Below are 16,206 nucleotides of genomic sequence, written 5' to 3' on the forward strand. Positions count from 1 at the left end.
TTTTGCAACAGCATCACACTGCTGACTCATATTCAGCTTGTGGTCCACTATAACCCCTAGATACCTTTCTGCCGTATGCCTTCCTAAACAATCGCTTCCCGTTCTGTTTGTGTGCAACTGATTGTTCCTTTCTAAGTGGAGCACTTTGCATTTGTCTTTATTAAACTTCATCCTGTTTACCTCAGACCATTTCTCCAATTTGTCCAGATCATTTTGAATTATGATCCTATCCTCCAGATTAGTCGCAACCTTCCCAGCTCTGTATCATCTGGAAATTTAATAAGCGTACTTTCTATGCCGATACCTAAATCGTTGATGAAGATATTGAACAGAGCCAGTCCCAAAACAGACCCCTGCGGAACCCCACTTGTTATGCCTTTACAGCAGGATTGTGAACCATTAATAACTACTCTCTGAGTACAGTTATCCAGCCAGTTATGCACCCACCTTATAGTAGCCCCAAGTTTAGAAATTTAGTCAGTTTTTAAGTAGTTTCAGATACTTCGCTTATCCATGAGTTCACCGGTTTCTTTTCTATGGTTTTACAAAAGCTCTTCTTTTTCAAATGTTTTTTATAAAACCTTTTCTGTGTGAAAGACTAACACAGAAAACCAGGGAAACACTCTCAGTGGCTGAGTATAGGCCGTCCTCGCTATAAATCCAAGATACATTCCAAAAAACTTGGACTTATAGCGAAACAACTTAAAGTGGGGATTTTTTTTTCCCGCGGCTGACTTACATTTCTGCTTTTTTTGCTGTTGTTTTGTTTTGTTTCGCAACTTAAGAGCAGGGTATGGGAGGTCTTATAACACATCAGTTCCTACAAGCGTCAATGACTTTAGTGCAGAACAGATGTATATCAGGGGGTACGTCTACACTACAGCGCTAGTTCGAACTAACTTAGTTCGAATTAGTTAATTCGAACTAAGCTAGTTCGAACTAACGCGTCTAGAACTAAAAACTAGTTCGAACTAGCGTTTTGCTAGTTCGAACTAGTAAGTCCACATTGAGTGGACTCTGAACAGGGCTTAAGGATGGCCGGAAGCAGTGCCGGCAGGGCATAAAAGGAGGACTTAGAGCATGGAGATGCTGTCTCAGGCTAGCCGAGGGCTGCGCTTAAAGGGTCCCGACCCCCACCCCGGACACACAGTTCTAAGGGGTGCCCCGCTTCCAAAGAAGTTCTGGCTTGGAGTGCCCTGAGTGCCCACACTGGGCACATCACACCACTCGGCCATCAGCCCGGCTGCACTTGCCGCAGGCTGCCATCTGGGGAGAGGGAGTAATTGGGGGGCTGCAGGAGAGCTTCCACCCCCAGAAGCCCGCAGAGCCAGCCCAGTCCTCCCCATCGGGGGCTCGTACCCCATTCCTCCCTCACCTCCTTCCACTTACCCTTCCCTAGCCCCCCTTCTTATTGATGTACAAAATAAAGATAACGTTTCTTCCAACATTGACTCTGTCTTTATTGAAAAAAACTGGGGGACACTGGGAAAAGGAGGTGGGAGAGGGGAAGAGAAAGGCTGGGAGAGGGGAGGGCAACTAACATGATCAGGGGTTGGGAACAGGTCCCAGATGAAGAAAGGCTACAGAGACTGGGGCTGTTCAGCTTAGAAAAGAGGAGACGGAGGGGGGACAGGATAGAGGTCTCTAAAAGCAGGGGTTGGGTGGAGAGGGTGCATTCAGAAAAGTTCTTCCTGAGTTCCCATAAAGAAGGACTAGAGGACACCAAAGGAAAGGAATGGGTAGCAGGCTTGAAACTAGTAAGAGAAAGTTGTTGTTCTTGACAAAGCAAATAGTTAACCTGTGGAACTCCTTGCTGCAGGAGGCTGTGAAGGCTACAACTAGAACAGAGTTTAAAGGGAAGTGAGATCAAGTCATGGAGGTTGGGTCCATGGAGTCCTATTAGCCAGAGGGTAGGAGTGGTGTCCCTGCCCAAAGTTTGTGGAAGGCTGGAGAGGGATGGCACGAGACAAATGGCTTGGTCATTGTCTTCGGTCCATCCCCTCCAGGGTCCCTAGGGTTGGCCGCTGTTGGCAGACAGGCTACTGGGCTAGATGGACCTTTGGTCTGACCCAGTACGGCCATTGTCAGCTCAGGGCTCAGTGTCGGGGGTCTCAGTGGACCCCCTTGATTTTCATGCACACCTGGTCCTGGGTGGCCAGGCTGGCAGCTCTCCTGCCCTAGACAGCCACTTTCCTGTGCCTAGTGCGGAGATCGTGGACGAGGTCCACGATGTCCGCACTAACCCAGGAAGGTGCCCGCCTCTTGCGGTCCAGGGCAAGCTCCCGGGAGCCGCCAGCCTGGTCCCGGCAAGAGGGGGTGGGCTGGGGGGCATCGGGTGGGTGGCTCTGTGCCGTGCCAGGTGCAGGGTCTGCTAGCTGGGTGCTGGCAGGCTTGCACCTGGCACGGGCACCGTAGCCAGCCCGTGCCCCTTTAAGGGGTCCGGGGCCGGGAGGGGGGCATAGAGTTTCCCTGGTGTTGGCCAGAGTGGCCACCAGGGAAACCTGGGGAGGGCTAGCCTCCCACTAGTTCGAACTAAAGGGCTACACAGCCCTTAGTTCGAACTAGCTAGTTCGAACTAGGCGTTAGTCCTCGTAAAATGAGGTTTACCTAGTTCGAACTAAGCGCTCCGCTAGTTCGATTCAAATTCGAACTAGCGGAGCGCTAGTGTAGCACCTATTAAAGTTAGTTCGAACTAACGTCCGTTAGTTCGAACTAACTTTGTAGTGTAGACATACCCTCGGTGACTTAGCTGGGACGTCCTGTATATAGAAGAAGCAAGGAAACTGATTGTACACAAGTGATCTTATTATATAAGGTAAAGAAGCTAAAATATCCCCTCCTCACATGTCCTTCATATGAGTTTCTTTTAACAATAAAAAAATTAAGAAAATATACAGGTAGAAGTGTAATTTTTAAATTGATTACATCGCTGGATGGAGCTGGTGACTGAGATATGTTGTGATTTTGGCAAATTTAATTTATGCTAGCTACTTTTAAGGGACAAATAACCAAGGCAGATGGAATTGCTGGAGATATTCACTTATTTTCACAAGGTCCTTGTGCTTTCCCCTACCATCTTTACTCTTGTTTTCTGTTTTATTTCCCTTTCCCCCCCCTTTTTTTGGGCATAATTGGGAACATTATTTCTAAAGCTGTCCCGTCCATAGGATGGCTAATCCAAACCCTGTGCTTTGGGAGCCAGCTGCCTCAACCATCCTTTAGCTAGGGCTCTCAATAGCCTGGGGGATTACCTGGGGACCTGGCGTGGAGCAGCAGCAGGGGTTCCCCACTCCCGCCCTTGCACTCATCGTGATGGTGAAAGCCAGAGCGACCTGGCAGCCTGGTTTGCTCCACTCTGTCACCTATCTCCTAGCCTGCTGCACTCTGCTTCACGCCGCCATGGTGAAGTGGAGCGTAGCAGTCTGGGAAAGGGCAGTGGGGCGCAGTGGAGCAGGCTGCTAGGTTGTTCTGGCTCCCACGGCCATGGCGAGTGTGGTGGTGGTGGGGGGGAGAGTTCTGCTGTAATCCCCCAGCTTGTATTACTCAGGGGACGAGGCAGGATGGGGTAAACAGGGGCAGGGTTTGGGGAATGGTTAGAGCAGGGAGGGATGGTGTGGAGCAGAGGCAGGACAGGGCCAGGACCTCTGGTGGGGGGTTGCCCCAGTCCCTGCACCCCTTTAGTGACTACCCGTATTATTCCCATATTTGCAGCGTTGCCCACGGTGGACTAAAAAGGGCAGCTGCTACCAGGGCCTGGTGATTTAAAAGGGCCCAGTGCTCCTGGATGTTGTCACCTCTACCTTGACCCTTTAAATTCCTGCCAGAACCCCTGACGGTGCATGCTGTATGGCCCCAGTGGCACTGAAGAACTGGCTAGTTCCAGCTCCACCCCTTCCAACCAAGGTTCTGCCCACAGGCCTGGCACCAGTTCCCCCCGAGGGCCCGGCAAAGATCTTCATGAGCCCCGCATATATATGTTTTCTCTAGAAGAGAATACCCTTTATTATGCACAGTTAACCAAAAAGGATGATGTATGAAAGCAAGAGCGCCCTTGCTTATGCAACGCCAACAGGCAGAACCCGAACCTGGAACCTCTGGAGCTTAGTGCGTGAGCCTCTACAGCTTGAGCTAAAAAGCAAGCTGGTGCTCAGCTAAGACTCTGTAGAGCAGACTCATTCTTTTTCTCTCTCTGTAAGTGGTCTGGATCAGCAGCTTTCAAACTTTTTTTCTCATGACTCAGTTGAAGAAAATTAGTGATGCTTGTGACCCAACGTAATTTGACTGGAGTGTCAGCTCTGAGGAGGGGCTGAGGATGAGAGCTTTGAGGAGTAAGAGGGAGCTCTCTGGCTTTGGGGGAAGGGTCCAGGCTGGGGCACGAGGAGCTTATGGTGAGTAGCTCCCGGTCTGCGGAGCAACAGGGGTTCTAAGGCAGCATCCTGCCTCTCCTGGCACCACAGACTATGCTGCGACCCAGAAGCAGCCAGTAGCAGGTTCTTGGCCAATGGAAGTGTGAAGCTAGTGCTCAGGGAAGGGGCAATGTGTGAAGCCCTGTGTACTTGCCCCACCACACCTAAGAGCCAAGCTTGCTGCTGGTCACTTCTGGGGCACAGCACAGTCTGCGGTGCCAGGACAGGCAAGTAGCCTCCGTTAGTGCCCCTACTGCTCACCTGATCACCCTGCAGCAACAAAGCCCAGTTCTTGATATTTCGTGACCTAGTACCGGGTCGCAAACCGTAGTTTGAAAACAACTGATCTAGATGTTACTACATGGGTCAGTGAACCACACCTAAGCAGGTGTGAGGGTTACACTTGCTTTTCCAATGAGGGCATAATGGACTAGTGAAGAATGAACCACAAAAGGATCTGAGATTTAGTTTAGGTAAGCTTTAGTTTAGATTGGATTGAAACTTTCTTGAGAGCAGGTTCTGTCATGGAGAAACACATTTAAAAAGGGTTACGTCATGTTAGGGGTCCAATCCAGACTACCTAGGAAGGAAGAAGAGGTGGAGGAGGCTTTAAAAAAAAAAAACCTAACAAAATCATCCAAAGCAAAGGGCTTGGTGGTGATCGAGGTACCAAGACATTGGTTGCAAAAATAACACAGTAGGGCACAGAATAACCAGCGAGTTCTTTGAATGCATTTGGGCAGAGATTTGATTTTGACAAGTTGAGTAGAATCAGAGAATCATAGAATACTAGGACTGGAAGGGACCTCGAGAGGTCATCGAGTCCTGTCCCCTGCCCTCATGGCAGGACCAAATACTAATAGACATTTATCTAACCTACTCTTAAATATCTCCAGAGATGGAGATTCCACAACCTTCCTGGGCTGAGTAGGGAATTGGTTGAGAATTTGGAAGTGGAAGGCAGCTTTGATTAAAGTGATTATGAAATGATGGATTCTAAGGATTGGTAGGAGTAAAAACAGCACTATAAAGATAATGGATTTCAAGAATGCAAATTTTAGCAAACAAACTGGTAGGTAAGACCCCCCCTGGGAAACAAGTCTAAGGGGAAAGAAACACAGATCAAGGGAGTTGGCAGTTTTTCAAGGAAACATTCTTAAGGGCCCAAGAACAAATTATCCCTCTGCCTAGGAAAGATAGGAAATATGGCAAGAGACTTATGAAATAAGGCTTAAGAAATATGGTTTAAAAAGGAGATCTCCAATGATCTTAAACTAACAAAAAAAAAAAAAAAGTCCAACAAAAAGTGAAACGATCAAATTTCAAAGTTTGAATATAAACAAATAACACAAGCATATAGGGCAAAAATTAGAAAGACCAAAGCACTAAATAAGATTAAACTTACTAGAGACATAATGGGTAAAAAGAAAGCATTCTGCAAATATATTAGAAGCAAGAGGATGACCAAGGACAGGGTAGTTGAGTTACTCAATGAAGTCTATGGGGGGAGAAGTAACAGAAAATGTGAAAATGACAGAAATGTTAAATGACTTCTGTTTTCAACAAAACTTTAGTAGTAATTAGATGTTTAACATAGTAAACACCAATGAAAATGAGGTCAGATCTGACACTAAAACAGAGAAAGAACAAGTTAAAAACATTTAGAGAAGTTAAATGTCTTCACGTTATCAGGGCCTTATGAAGTACCTGCTAGAATATTCAAGGAGCTGACTGAGCAAATATCTGAGCCATTAGCTATTATCTTTGAAAAATCATGGAAGATGGTAGAGATTCCAGATGACTGGAAAAGGGCAAAAATAATTCCAAACTATAAAATAAAGGAATAAAGACAAACTGGGGAATTGTAGTTAAGTCATCTTATCTTCAATACTTAGAAACATAATGGAGCAAATAATTAAGCAATCAATTTGCAAACACCTAGAATATAATAAGGTGATAAGTAACTATCAGCATGGATTTGTTAAGAACAAATCATGTCAAATCAAGTTAATAGCTTTGTTTCATGGGGTAACAAGTGTTATGGATGGGGCAAATATTAGATATGATATAACTTGATTGTGGTAAGGCTTTTGATATTGTCTCAGGTGATATTCTCATAAACAAATTAGGGTGATACAGCCTACATGGAGCTACTAAAAAGTGCGTGCATAACTGGTTGGATAACCATTCACTGCTAATGATTCTCTGGATTTCTCAGTTAAGCTGTAAGGGCATGCTAAGCACGGTTCCACAGAGATTGGGGTTGTGTCCACTTCTGTTCAATATCTTCAAAATGATCTGCACAAACTGGAGAAATGACCTGAAATAAATAGGATGAAATTCAGTAAGGTCAAATGCAAGGTACTTCACTTAGTAAGGAACGATCAGCTCCACACATACAAAATGGGAAATGACTGCCTAGGAGGGAGTAATGCAAAAGGGGTCTGGGGTTCATAGTGGACCACAAACTATATATGAGTCAACAGTCTAACATTGTTGCAAAGAAAACAAACATAATTGTGGGATGTATAAGCAGGAATATTGTAAGCAGACATAAGTAATTCTTCCACTTTACTTCGTGCTGATTAGGCTTTAGTTGCTGGAATATCATGCCCAATTCTGGGCACTGCATTTCAAAAAAGAGCAACAAAACCAATTAAAGGTCTAGAAAACAAGATATATGAAGGAAGACAGAAAAAGAATAGGTTTGATTGGCCTGGAGAAGAGAAGAGAAAAGAGAGAGGCATGATACCTTAAGTACCTAAAAGGTTGCTACAAGGAGAAGGAAGAAAAATGTTCTCAATAACCTCTGAGGATAGGACAAGAAGCAATGGGCTTAAATTGTTGCAAAGACAGTTTGGGTTAGACATTAGGAGAACTTTCTAACTGTCAGGATAGTTAAGCAGTGGAATAAATTGCCTAGGGATTTTGTGAAATCTCTATCATTGCAGATTTTTAAGAACAGGCTAGACAAACACCTATCAAAGATGGTCTAGATAATACTTAGGTCTGCTTTGAGTGCAGGGGAATGGACTAGATAACCTCTCGAGATCCCCTCCAGCTGTATGATTCTATGAAATTTCCATTATTTCTGTCTTGTAGGTAGGCTACACAGCCTTTCCATAATTGATGTTTCCCTCTGGGCTTGGACAGAATCTGGGAGTGCAGAACTGAGCAAAAATGAAAAATGACTAGAAAGTTTAACAAAATATTTTGAGACTCTCAAAGAAGTTTACATTTCAGTGTTGGATGAAGATTCAAAAATTTAGTGAAAACTCAATGATTTGTCCTTTTCCCAAAGTACAGTGCTCCTTCTTTCTTGTATTGGTTTTCATTGGTGATAGATGACTCTGGTGAAAAGCTTGGTAAATGGCTCTCAGATGGTGGCTTCATTTGTTACCAATTACAATTGAGATGGTTTTCTTAAAGAAACGTAATTAAATTTGAAAATCTGAAAACATAAAAATAATTTCAGTACTCCTCTTGCTCATTCAACTATTTTTCTATATTCTATTCAGCACTAGGTTTCTCCAACACTACACAAACCTGATTCAGCATTTTCATATTTTCAAATAGCATAAGTCCATTATATTAGTAAGAGTTAACTTCCACATCTACATATGTACTTAATTCCTATTAATGGAAATGACAGTTAGGCATGCACTTCGGAAGGAAAATATCTATTCCTAAGTATATGATTCAAAGAATGATGTAGCTAAATATTTCCATCTTCCAAATTAAGCATTCACTCTTCACAAAATATTCCCAGTAGAAAAAAATTTATCAACCTTAGCCCATTCTCATCCTGCTCTCTGCCCACAAAAAAATAAATCGGGATAGAAATGTTAAAGGGCCATATTTAAAACTGCAGTGCTATAGAGTTTAAGCTGAGCAAAGAAAATCTGTTTATAATCTTTAGGATTTCTTATATTCACTTTGAGAATTTTCCAGTAGATCATTCTGTGGAACATCTTACATTTTCTTGGACTTTATAGACCTCTATTACAACTTCCAGTGGAAAAAAACAAAACGGGCAAAGCTCTATTTTCCAGCATTTTGCTTCACTTTATTGTTGTATCTGCCAAAGACAGATCTGAAGTGTTATCATTTAACAATTTTAGGAACATTTTTGTTCAGATTTTCTTTTCTCCATTATGCTTGTGTTCTGATATCTGGAGCACAAACAGCTCATATTTCCCCAAATACTATCAGTGTTGTTGTATTTGTAACCTATATAATGCATGTTTTTCTTATATGGACATTTACACTTTATATATCTTCCTTTTAGCCTCAGTCATTCATTTATATTATCCCCCATTACTCTCCAATTTCAATTGTCTTTCTTTGCCGGGGTATAGTGAATAAGGCAACAGCCACTAGAAGTGGAAGAGAGTTTTGTGGTTAAGGCATTGGTTTAGGTCTTGGGTGATTGATTTCCTCTGTGATTTTTTTGGAAAAACACTTAGGTTCATATACTCCATTTGTGTGTATTGGTGAAGGTCTCTTGACAATAGCTATGCCAGTTTACAGCAGCTGAGATCTGATTCTTAATCAAGCGGTGCTATAGTTCCTACCTATACAATGGTTCTAAATAACATTTTTTGGACCTCTCAGGGATGTGTTGAGGATGAATTTGTTAGTTTATAAGGTGACTATGTCCTGTAGTGGTGTGGACCAAATACCTAAGGGTCCAAAAGGATTTCATGGTTATTGTTGACCTAACTTTGCTCCCATTGATGTCAGTAGGAACAGTGCAGTTGACTTCAATGGAAGCCGGATTAGGTCAGCATTGTGTGGTTTTGAAATTCCTGCTTTTGTTGCAATTCACTTGTGAGTTACTTCCTAGTAAACACCAAATTATTTTCAAGTTCTGAGTTATTATTTTATGCATATTTAGTCCTTGAAATCTTCTAGAGTTACTCATGTTTTAGTTTTTCTATCTAAAGCTATGTTGTCTATCCAGCCAATATGTCTGGTGATATCGGAGTGATAAATTTCGGAATCATAACATACATTTTAATGTATCATTCACCTTCGACTGCTTCTATTACACTCTGGCTGTATATCATTTTTGTTGAGACTACTTGTTACATGTGAAAACCTCTGCGTCCCTTCAAATAGACACCTAGTTTAAATACAAAGTAAAAGAAAGAAATAAACAAAAGAGTTGGCCCACAAACGTTTGTTTCTTTCTTCCCTAAACATGTTGGTCAGAGTTATTTGATGGGCAACATTCAGGTCTGCACCAGTAACAGATGTAAGTTCCAATATCGTAAGAAACAGCAAAGCTAGGAATGAGAATGTTCTGTTGTTGGAGAATAGCAGGGAATTCCCCAACTCCTCTGGTTTCCTCTTGTTCTGTGTTGTGGCAGCCCCGGAGGTAAGAGGTCTTAAAAATTGTGACAGTATGATTTGTAGAAAAGATTATTCAGTTAATTTTCCAGAGGTTTCTTAAATTAATTATTTATAAATTTTCCCTCCTTTCCTTCTTGAGATTGCAGTTGGGCGCATTATTAAGACAAACCTGGCTTCACAGAGAAACATAAAGATAACAATGGTAACATTTCTGCCCTTTTCTAGACCCTGCTTCTTTTCCTCTGTAAGCCATGAGAGGGAGTTTAGTGGGGCTATGTCTAGACTGCAGGCTTCTTTCAGAAGCTTTTCCAAAAGAGATCTTCCAAAAAAACTTCTCCCAAAAGAGAGAGCCTACACATCAAAAATACTTCAAAAAAGCGATCTGCTTTTTTGAAAGATAGTGTCCACACTGAATGGATGCTATCTCACATTTAACTTGTGATTCCTATGGATGGAGTGGCCTCCAGGGCACCTGTACATTTCCCTCTTCTTTCGAAAGAACTACCTTTTCCCCATCCACACACGCCTTTTTCCGAAAGAGCTCTTTTGAAAAAAGGCTTCTTCCTTGTAGAAAGAGGTTTACCAATGTTGAAAAAAAACCTTATGTCCTTTCGATTTTTTTTGGAAAGAATGCGATTGCAGTGCAGTGAAGTTTTTTTCAGAAAAACGTAAGTGAAGTTTTTTCAGAAAAATAATTGTTTTTCAGAAAAACAATCTGAAAAAATCTCTGCAGTATAGACATACCCTGTGAGGGAGTTCAGAATAAAAGGGAAACTAGGCAGTTGCAAAGAGAGCTAGGGAATAGGGAGTGGTCCCTCAGGCTTCCCTATGGAGCAAACTCCTGCTCTCTACATCTTCTTCTGCCTCTTTTGCTTTTCCTCCTCTGACCAATGTCCTGCTCCATGCTCAGTGATAGGAAAAGTAAAGCATCACTGAGGAATGGGATAGCAGAGCTAGCAAAGGGGGGCTAAGGAGTGTGAAAATGATTAATTAAAATGGAGCCACCCAAATTTGACAGGTATCCATGGGAGGTGCCAAGCTATCTGGATTGGCTCATGACCATGAGTATCAGCCTCAGGATACACTGTTAAGAAGCAGGGCATAAACTTCAACTGGTACTTGAGAAGTTCACACTTGGTACTTGGTTGCTAGTGCCTAGTGTGAACTCCTCAAGCACTACAACAGTCTTAAAAATGAATTCCTAGACAGTCCCCTGGAGGACAAGCTTGCCTTTGCGATTAGGTGGTCCCTTACACCAAACATCATGACAATATTGAGGTTATTCCTGGTCCCAAAGGACCAGTCACTTACCTCCGGTCAATTTTACCATAAATCTCTCACCAAAGACAACACTTGTAGCCAAACCTATATAAACTAACTTAATGTTTATTAATTAAGAAAAAGAAATTAAAGTTATTTACAAGATTAAAGAAGGTAAACATCTACAAATGAGTTACAAAAGGTAATAAAAGCTGCTGCAATATGCAGGCTTTCTGTGTCCTTTAGGGATAAGCCAAGCTAAGTAGCTTGGGGATCCCTTACTTATGCTTAGTAATATTGCCATCTTTAGATTCACTCAGCAGAGTGATACAGTTTCTTCTGGTCAGCCATTTTTATTTTCTACCCCTTGGGTTCAAACTCATGGAACAAGTGCTGGTGCTCTTCATGGGTATATGTGGGAGGGGCTATTAACGAAGTCTTAATTTTTTGATGGTTCATTTGGTTTCAATGGGCCTTCTCGTGAGCAAGACCAGCACTTTATGCTAATTAATGCTTCTTTCCTGTTTGGTGAGTTGTACAATTACAGAGGTTTAGAATACAAACAGTACAACTTCATAGTTTGGACTACAGATGTTATATGGGAGATCAGTACTGGCAGCCTCCTATGAATATTTCATCAAGTCTAAACACTAAACTCATGCTTATCAACTTAACATCTATTTTAACAATGCTAATACACAGGTGAGCCAGACTAGTTTCCAGCTCTGCATTTGTCAGTGTTCAGTGAAGCCTACAGGCTTTGGCATGAACTGGCACCAGTTCTGCCAACATTACAGGGGGTAATCTAACTTTTAACCATTTTAACAAAGCAGTGAACTCTAGTGCCTTTGTAGGTGAAACACTTGAAATTTGCAGATGTGCAAAAAAGGACGCATGAATTTCTAAAACAAAACTGTATAGCAGCTGTGTCCCCATCAGCTGAGGCAGTATTACTGCTTGATTAGAGCAGGGGATTGGGAGTAAGAACTCTTGAATTCTCATCCTAATGCAGTCACTTACTAGCTGTCTGAGCTTGGCCTAGTTACTTAACAAAGGCCAAAACCTTATACCTATATTCATACTGAATAGCACTTTACTCCAGACAGAGCCCTGCTGATTTTGGTAGGTCTCTCTGTGGTGTATGGTACTGTTCAGTACAACTAAGGGTATCAAAATTAGGTAGAATTACATTTATTTACTACAGAAGAGTAATGTGTGGCTTAATTAAAATGGTTTATGATCCTCAAAGTATGTGGGGTTATTTTTTCCCATCTGCTGCTGCCCCTCTATTAATGTCTGTTTCATAGTTATTCAGGAAGGGTTATCTACTAAAAACAAACAAAAACTCTTGTGCATATTAACTAGATTTGTCAGTTTATTGTGAATGTACCTCTGTTGAAAATATTATTTGCCAGGGGCTATTCAAGAAGACCAATTTACCCTGCCCCATGGTGAGGAGCCATTAGATCTACCTCATGCCAGGAGTTGACAATTTCTATGTGCCTGCTCTGAATGCTGCAATATATATGAAGTAGATTTGAGACAAGCTTCTTTTTTTAAACTCTTTTCTGTGGAACATGGAAGGTGCCTTTGCAAATTTAGCTTTAATGTTTTGCTCCCATATAAGTAGAGTAATGCACATTTGAAATGTTCGTAACTCACAAGTGTTTATTATTTCTTGTGACTAAAGCTATGTCCGACTCATGCTGATAAAGTATTGATACTGCACTTGAGTGCATGCCCTCTCTGTATGTATGTGTAGCTTTACAATATATGCAAAGTTTAAAAGACTACATTATTTTAAAGGCACATATTGCTGGATTTTAATAGACTTGGCATGCTTTTTCTTTAAACCTATCAACACGAAAGGGCTGAAAGTTATATAGAGTCTCTTGTTAGTGTGTCTTCTTGCACTTGGTACTTCTAAAAAAAGTAAACTTGCTCTCTGCCTGTGTCAGGGAAAGGGGGAGCCAGGGAGGGAATGGACCTAATCAAACTGCTGTGGGGGTCAAAACCTTGTGTTTTTTAAAGGCTCTTAATGTTGTCCAGCTGCACATTTAAAAAAAAAAAAGACAGCCCAAACCCAACCAAGCCTAAATGGGGAGGAGAAACTGGAAGGCAAGGAATAGAGGGGTTGAGTGTGTAAAAAGAACAGACACTGGAAGCTTGTATTTATTTATTTATTTTTAAAGTGAGTTCAGTGCCAGCCTGGACATTGGCAGCGCAGACTATTGAGCCATTGTCTGCTCCATTTCCAGAATAGCCCCCCAGTTAATCACTTTGGCTTTGAAGGGAATTTCCTCGTGGAATTCTCCACAGAAAATCTAATCAACTGACCTGCCCTCTCCACAATAGAAGGCTTCTCCCATCTCCCCCCACCCCTTCCCTATTGGGGCGGGCTCTGTAATGTAGCCTTTTGTGCAGAATGAACCCTCCCAGTAGGAGTGGATAGCTGGTCTCTCTCTTTCTCTCCCCCTCTCTCTCTGTGTGTGTGTGTATGTGTGTGTGTGTATATATGATGTGGAGCATTCACACTGTCTTATCTGCGTGTGAATGTTGTGTGTGTGCGTTCCTGGTTGACCAGATGCTGCAGTGCACTGGCCAGTCCCTGTCTCTGCATGTGTGTGTGTGTGAGTGTGTGTGTGCGCGCGCGCCTCTGTCATTTCATGTCAAAGGTCCATTACCTGATTACCTTCCTCGTCTGCCAGATTTTTATCTAGATAATTGGAACCGCTCTGAGGGCTGTGCTGTGCCAGCCAGCCTCGGTTCTCTAAAACCACACTTTGTCCACCTTGTTATCTGCGGCTGTCTGGGCAGAGGAAATTAAAGAGATCCACAGCTAAGGGATTCCTTTGATTTGCTCAGAGAGAGAGAGAGAGAGAGAGAGAGATTTGGTTTTTGTTTTGTTTTTTTAAATCCAGAGGACAGCCTGAAAGTTGCTGGTGGCTGTTGTGTGTGCGCGGTGTGTGCTGTTTTGGCATGTGGCTACCTTTCCCCCTTCACACACCAGGGCTGTTTGATGGAGTTTGGAGCTGAGGAAACTTTGGTTTTGTTGCCAGGACGGTTCGCAGCACTTTGTGGCAAGCAAGAGCTAACAGTGCGACCGACAGAGTGAGTGACAAGTTGTTTACAGGTTTCCTTGAAGGGGCCTCTGCTATATTTCAATCTGTCAAAGTTGCTTTTCTTCCCTCAGAACAATGCCTGATTGTTTTTTGTTGTTTTTCCCCCCAAAGAGACGGAGAGGGAGACTTTAAAAAGAGGGGGGGGGAGGGGGGAAGGAATGGAAATTCTTTGAGTACAAATGCCTTTGGTTACATTTTTTATGTGTCTAATCTTTTCTTCCCTATTTCAACTCGGAGGGAGTGGATAATAGCCTCAGTTTAATCGGGCTGCTCTTGTTTTTATCTTCTTTCTCCCCTGATCTGCCTCAGCGCAGGGGTTCGTTCGCTCCTGGTTTATAGATTTCGGGGGGTTTCTTTGGATTTCATGGACGTTCCAGGAGTTGACTTTTCCCATTTTGTGGTGACTGGAGGACAGAATTAAAAGGAAAGGACAGGCACCCTGAGGTTGTCTAGTGCCTTGCAGCCGCAGCGTGCTGCTCCGCTGTGGGGGGAGTTTTAGAAACAGTGTCTACTGCTAAGTGTGCTACCCCTTTAAGAGACTGGTCAAGGAGTCCTAGCTCAGAGAGGGGGGTGGGAGAGAGAGAGCCAGACAGAGAAAAAGAGAAAATCAATCGGTTTAGAAGGTTTGGACTCACTTGACAGGTTCAGTTGGAGGCGATCATAGGTGGCTGCTGTGACAAAGGGAAATTGTGCTTTTCCAGCATGCTAACTGACCCTGATTTACCTCAGGAGTTTGAAAGGTGAGTGGAGTGTTTTTGTGTGCATGTCTCTCTCTGTGTGTGTATGTGTGTGTAAAAAAAAAAAAAGTCTAACTCTCCCTTTTTACAGCAGTCTCTGTGTCAGTGGTGAGATGCTCCCCCAAAGAATGCTCGGTGGAGAAGCTTTACCTTTGCAATTCGGATTACATGTCAGTTTGCTGATCGTTTGTTTGTTTTTGTTGCACGAAGCAGATTGAAGGGATCTGCAAAGTCCTCTACAACTGCCTCACCAGTAATGCTTTTCTGGTGGGGATTAGATCCCTAATGGGGATCTTAATGAACGTTACCATGATCTCTCTCTCTCTCTCTCTCTCTCTCTCTCTCTCTCTCGCACTCCTTCACTGAGCCACTCTACTAAATATGGGAGGAAATATTTGATGCAGAATGCCCTCATTGTTAGCATCTCTCTGTCTTCAAGAAGTGATTTCTGGGGTGATGGAGAAGGTTTCTGGTTGGGGTGAAGCCATGGATTTCATTTCCAATCTGATCCTTCCCTAAAACTTTGGAAGGCGCTTTGTAAAGCACATGACCCTTTGTTGATCTAACAGAAGTTATTATTTTTAGTCAAGTTAACTGCCAAGAGATCAGCCTTTACGTATCCAAAAAAGGGGGAAACTCTTGATTCTTCTAAGTTTTTGCCAGCAGCTTTTCGCTGAATGTCAAAAGCTGGATTTTTATTTATGGTTTATTTATTGTCTTTCCCCATTCTAGCTAATGTAGGAACTTTAAACATTTAGATTTAAGTTTTTGCTATCACTGGCAGTAGTTTGTAACCTCCAGAGCTTACTGCTTCTTTCACTTAAATCTGCCTTTTCTAAACTGTGTTTTGAAGCCTTCTCTCATACATTGGTACACACTTTCATTGAAGATCCAATATCCTTCCCCTCCAGTTTATTTTTAAATATTATAAATAGGCCCTTGTTTTCCTTTAACAAAGAATTCAAACTTTTCATTTAGTAAATAAAAGAATGCAAGGGGATGCGTGCTACATAGGCTTTTTTACCCCTTCATTTTCACGAAAGCTACCTTCTGTATAAACATTTGGTTGTATCTGACTATGCAATGCAGGCTAGGTGCTAGACCAGCTGGTTAAAAATATGCTAAGTCAAGCTGTTCATCGCTCAAACTACTGAATATGATAGTAAAAGGTACAGAAAAGAAAGGAAGATGAAAACAGTTTAAGTGGGCAGAAAAACATGCATGCAATGAAAGGAAATGAAAGAATACTGGGATTAAAATGAAGAAAAATATAAATATAAGAATATGAAATTAAGTAGGAAATTCAAAATAGCAAGAACTATTTTA

At 42.4% G+C, this 16,206-nt stretch overlaps 1 protein-coding gene across 18 annotated transcripts in view; it reads left to right on the plus strand.

Annotated features, from left to right (window-relative positions):
* Positions 1-16,206, plus strand: part of SOX5 (SRY-box transcription factor 5) — an 895,980-nt gene that overhangs the window by 492,340 nt on the left and 387,434 nt on the right. For 2 of the 18 annotated variants that reach the window (XM_075898138.2, XM_075898192.2), the window contains exon 1: positions 13,162-14,132. The exons of 6 other annotated variants lie outside the window; for them this stretch is intronic. In XM_075898138.2, the coding sequence (XP_075754253.1) occupies positions 14,041-14,132 (92 nt within the window). In that variant the 5' untranslated portion in view covers positions 13,162-14,040. Of the gene's footprint in view, positions 1-13,123; positions 14,133-14,313; positions 14,884-16,206 lie in introns of those variants that run through there. 10 more of the 18 variants (XM_089769679.1, XM_075898174.2, XM_075898143.2 and 7 more) reach the window with 10 other exon arrangements.

This window comes from Pelodiscus sinensis, chromosome 1 (genome assembly GCF_052426305.1).
Source record: "Pelodiscus sinensis isolate ZL-2025 chromosome 1, ASM5242630v1, whole genome shotgun sequence".
NCBI lineage: Eukaryota > Metazoa > Chordata > Testudines > Trionychidae > Pelodiscus > Pelodiscus sinensis.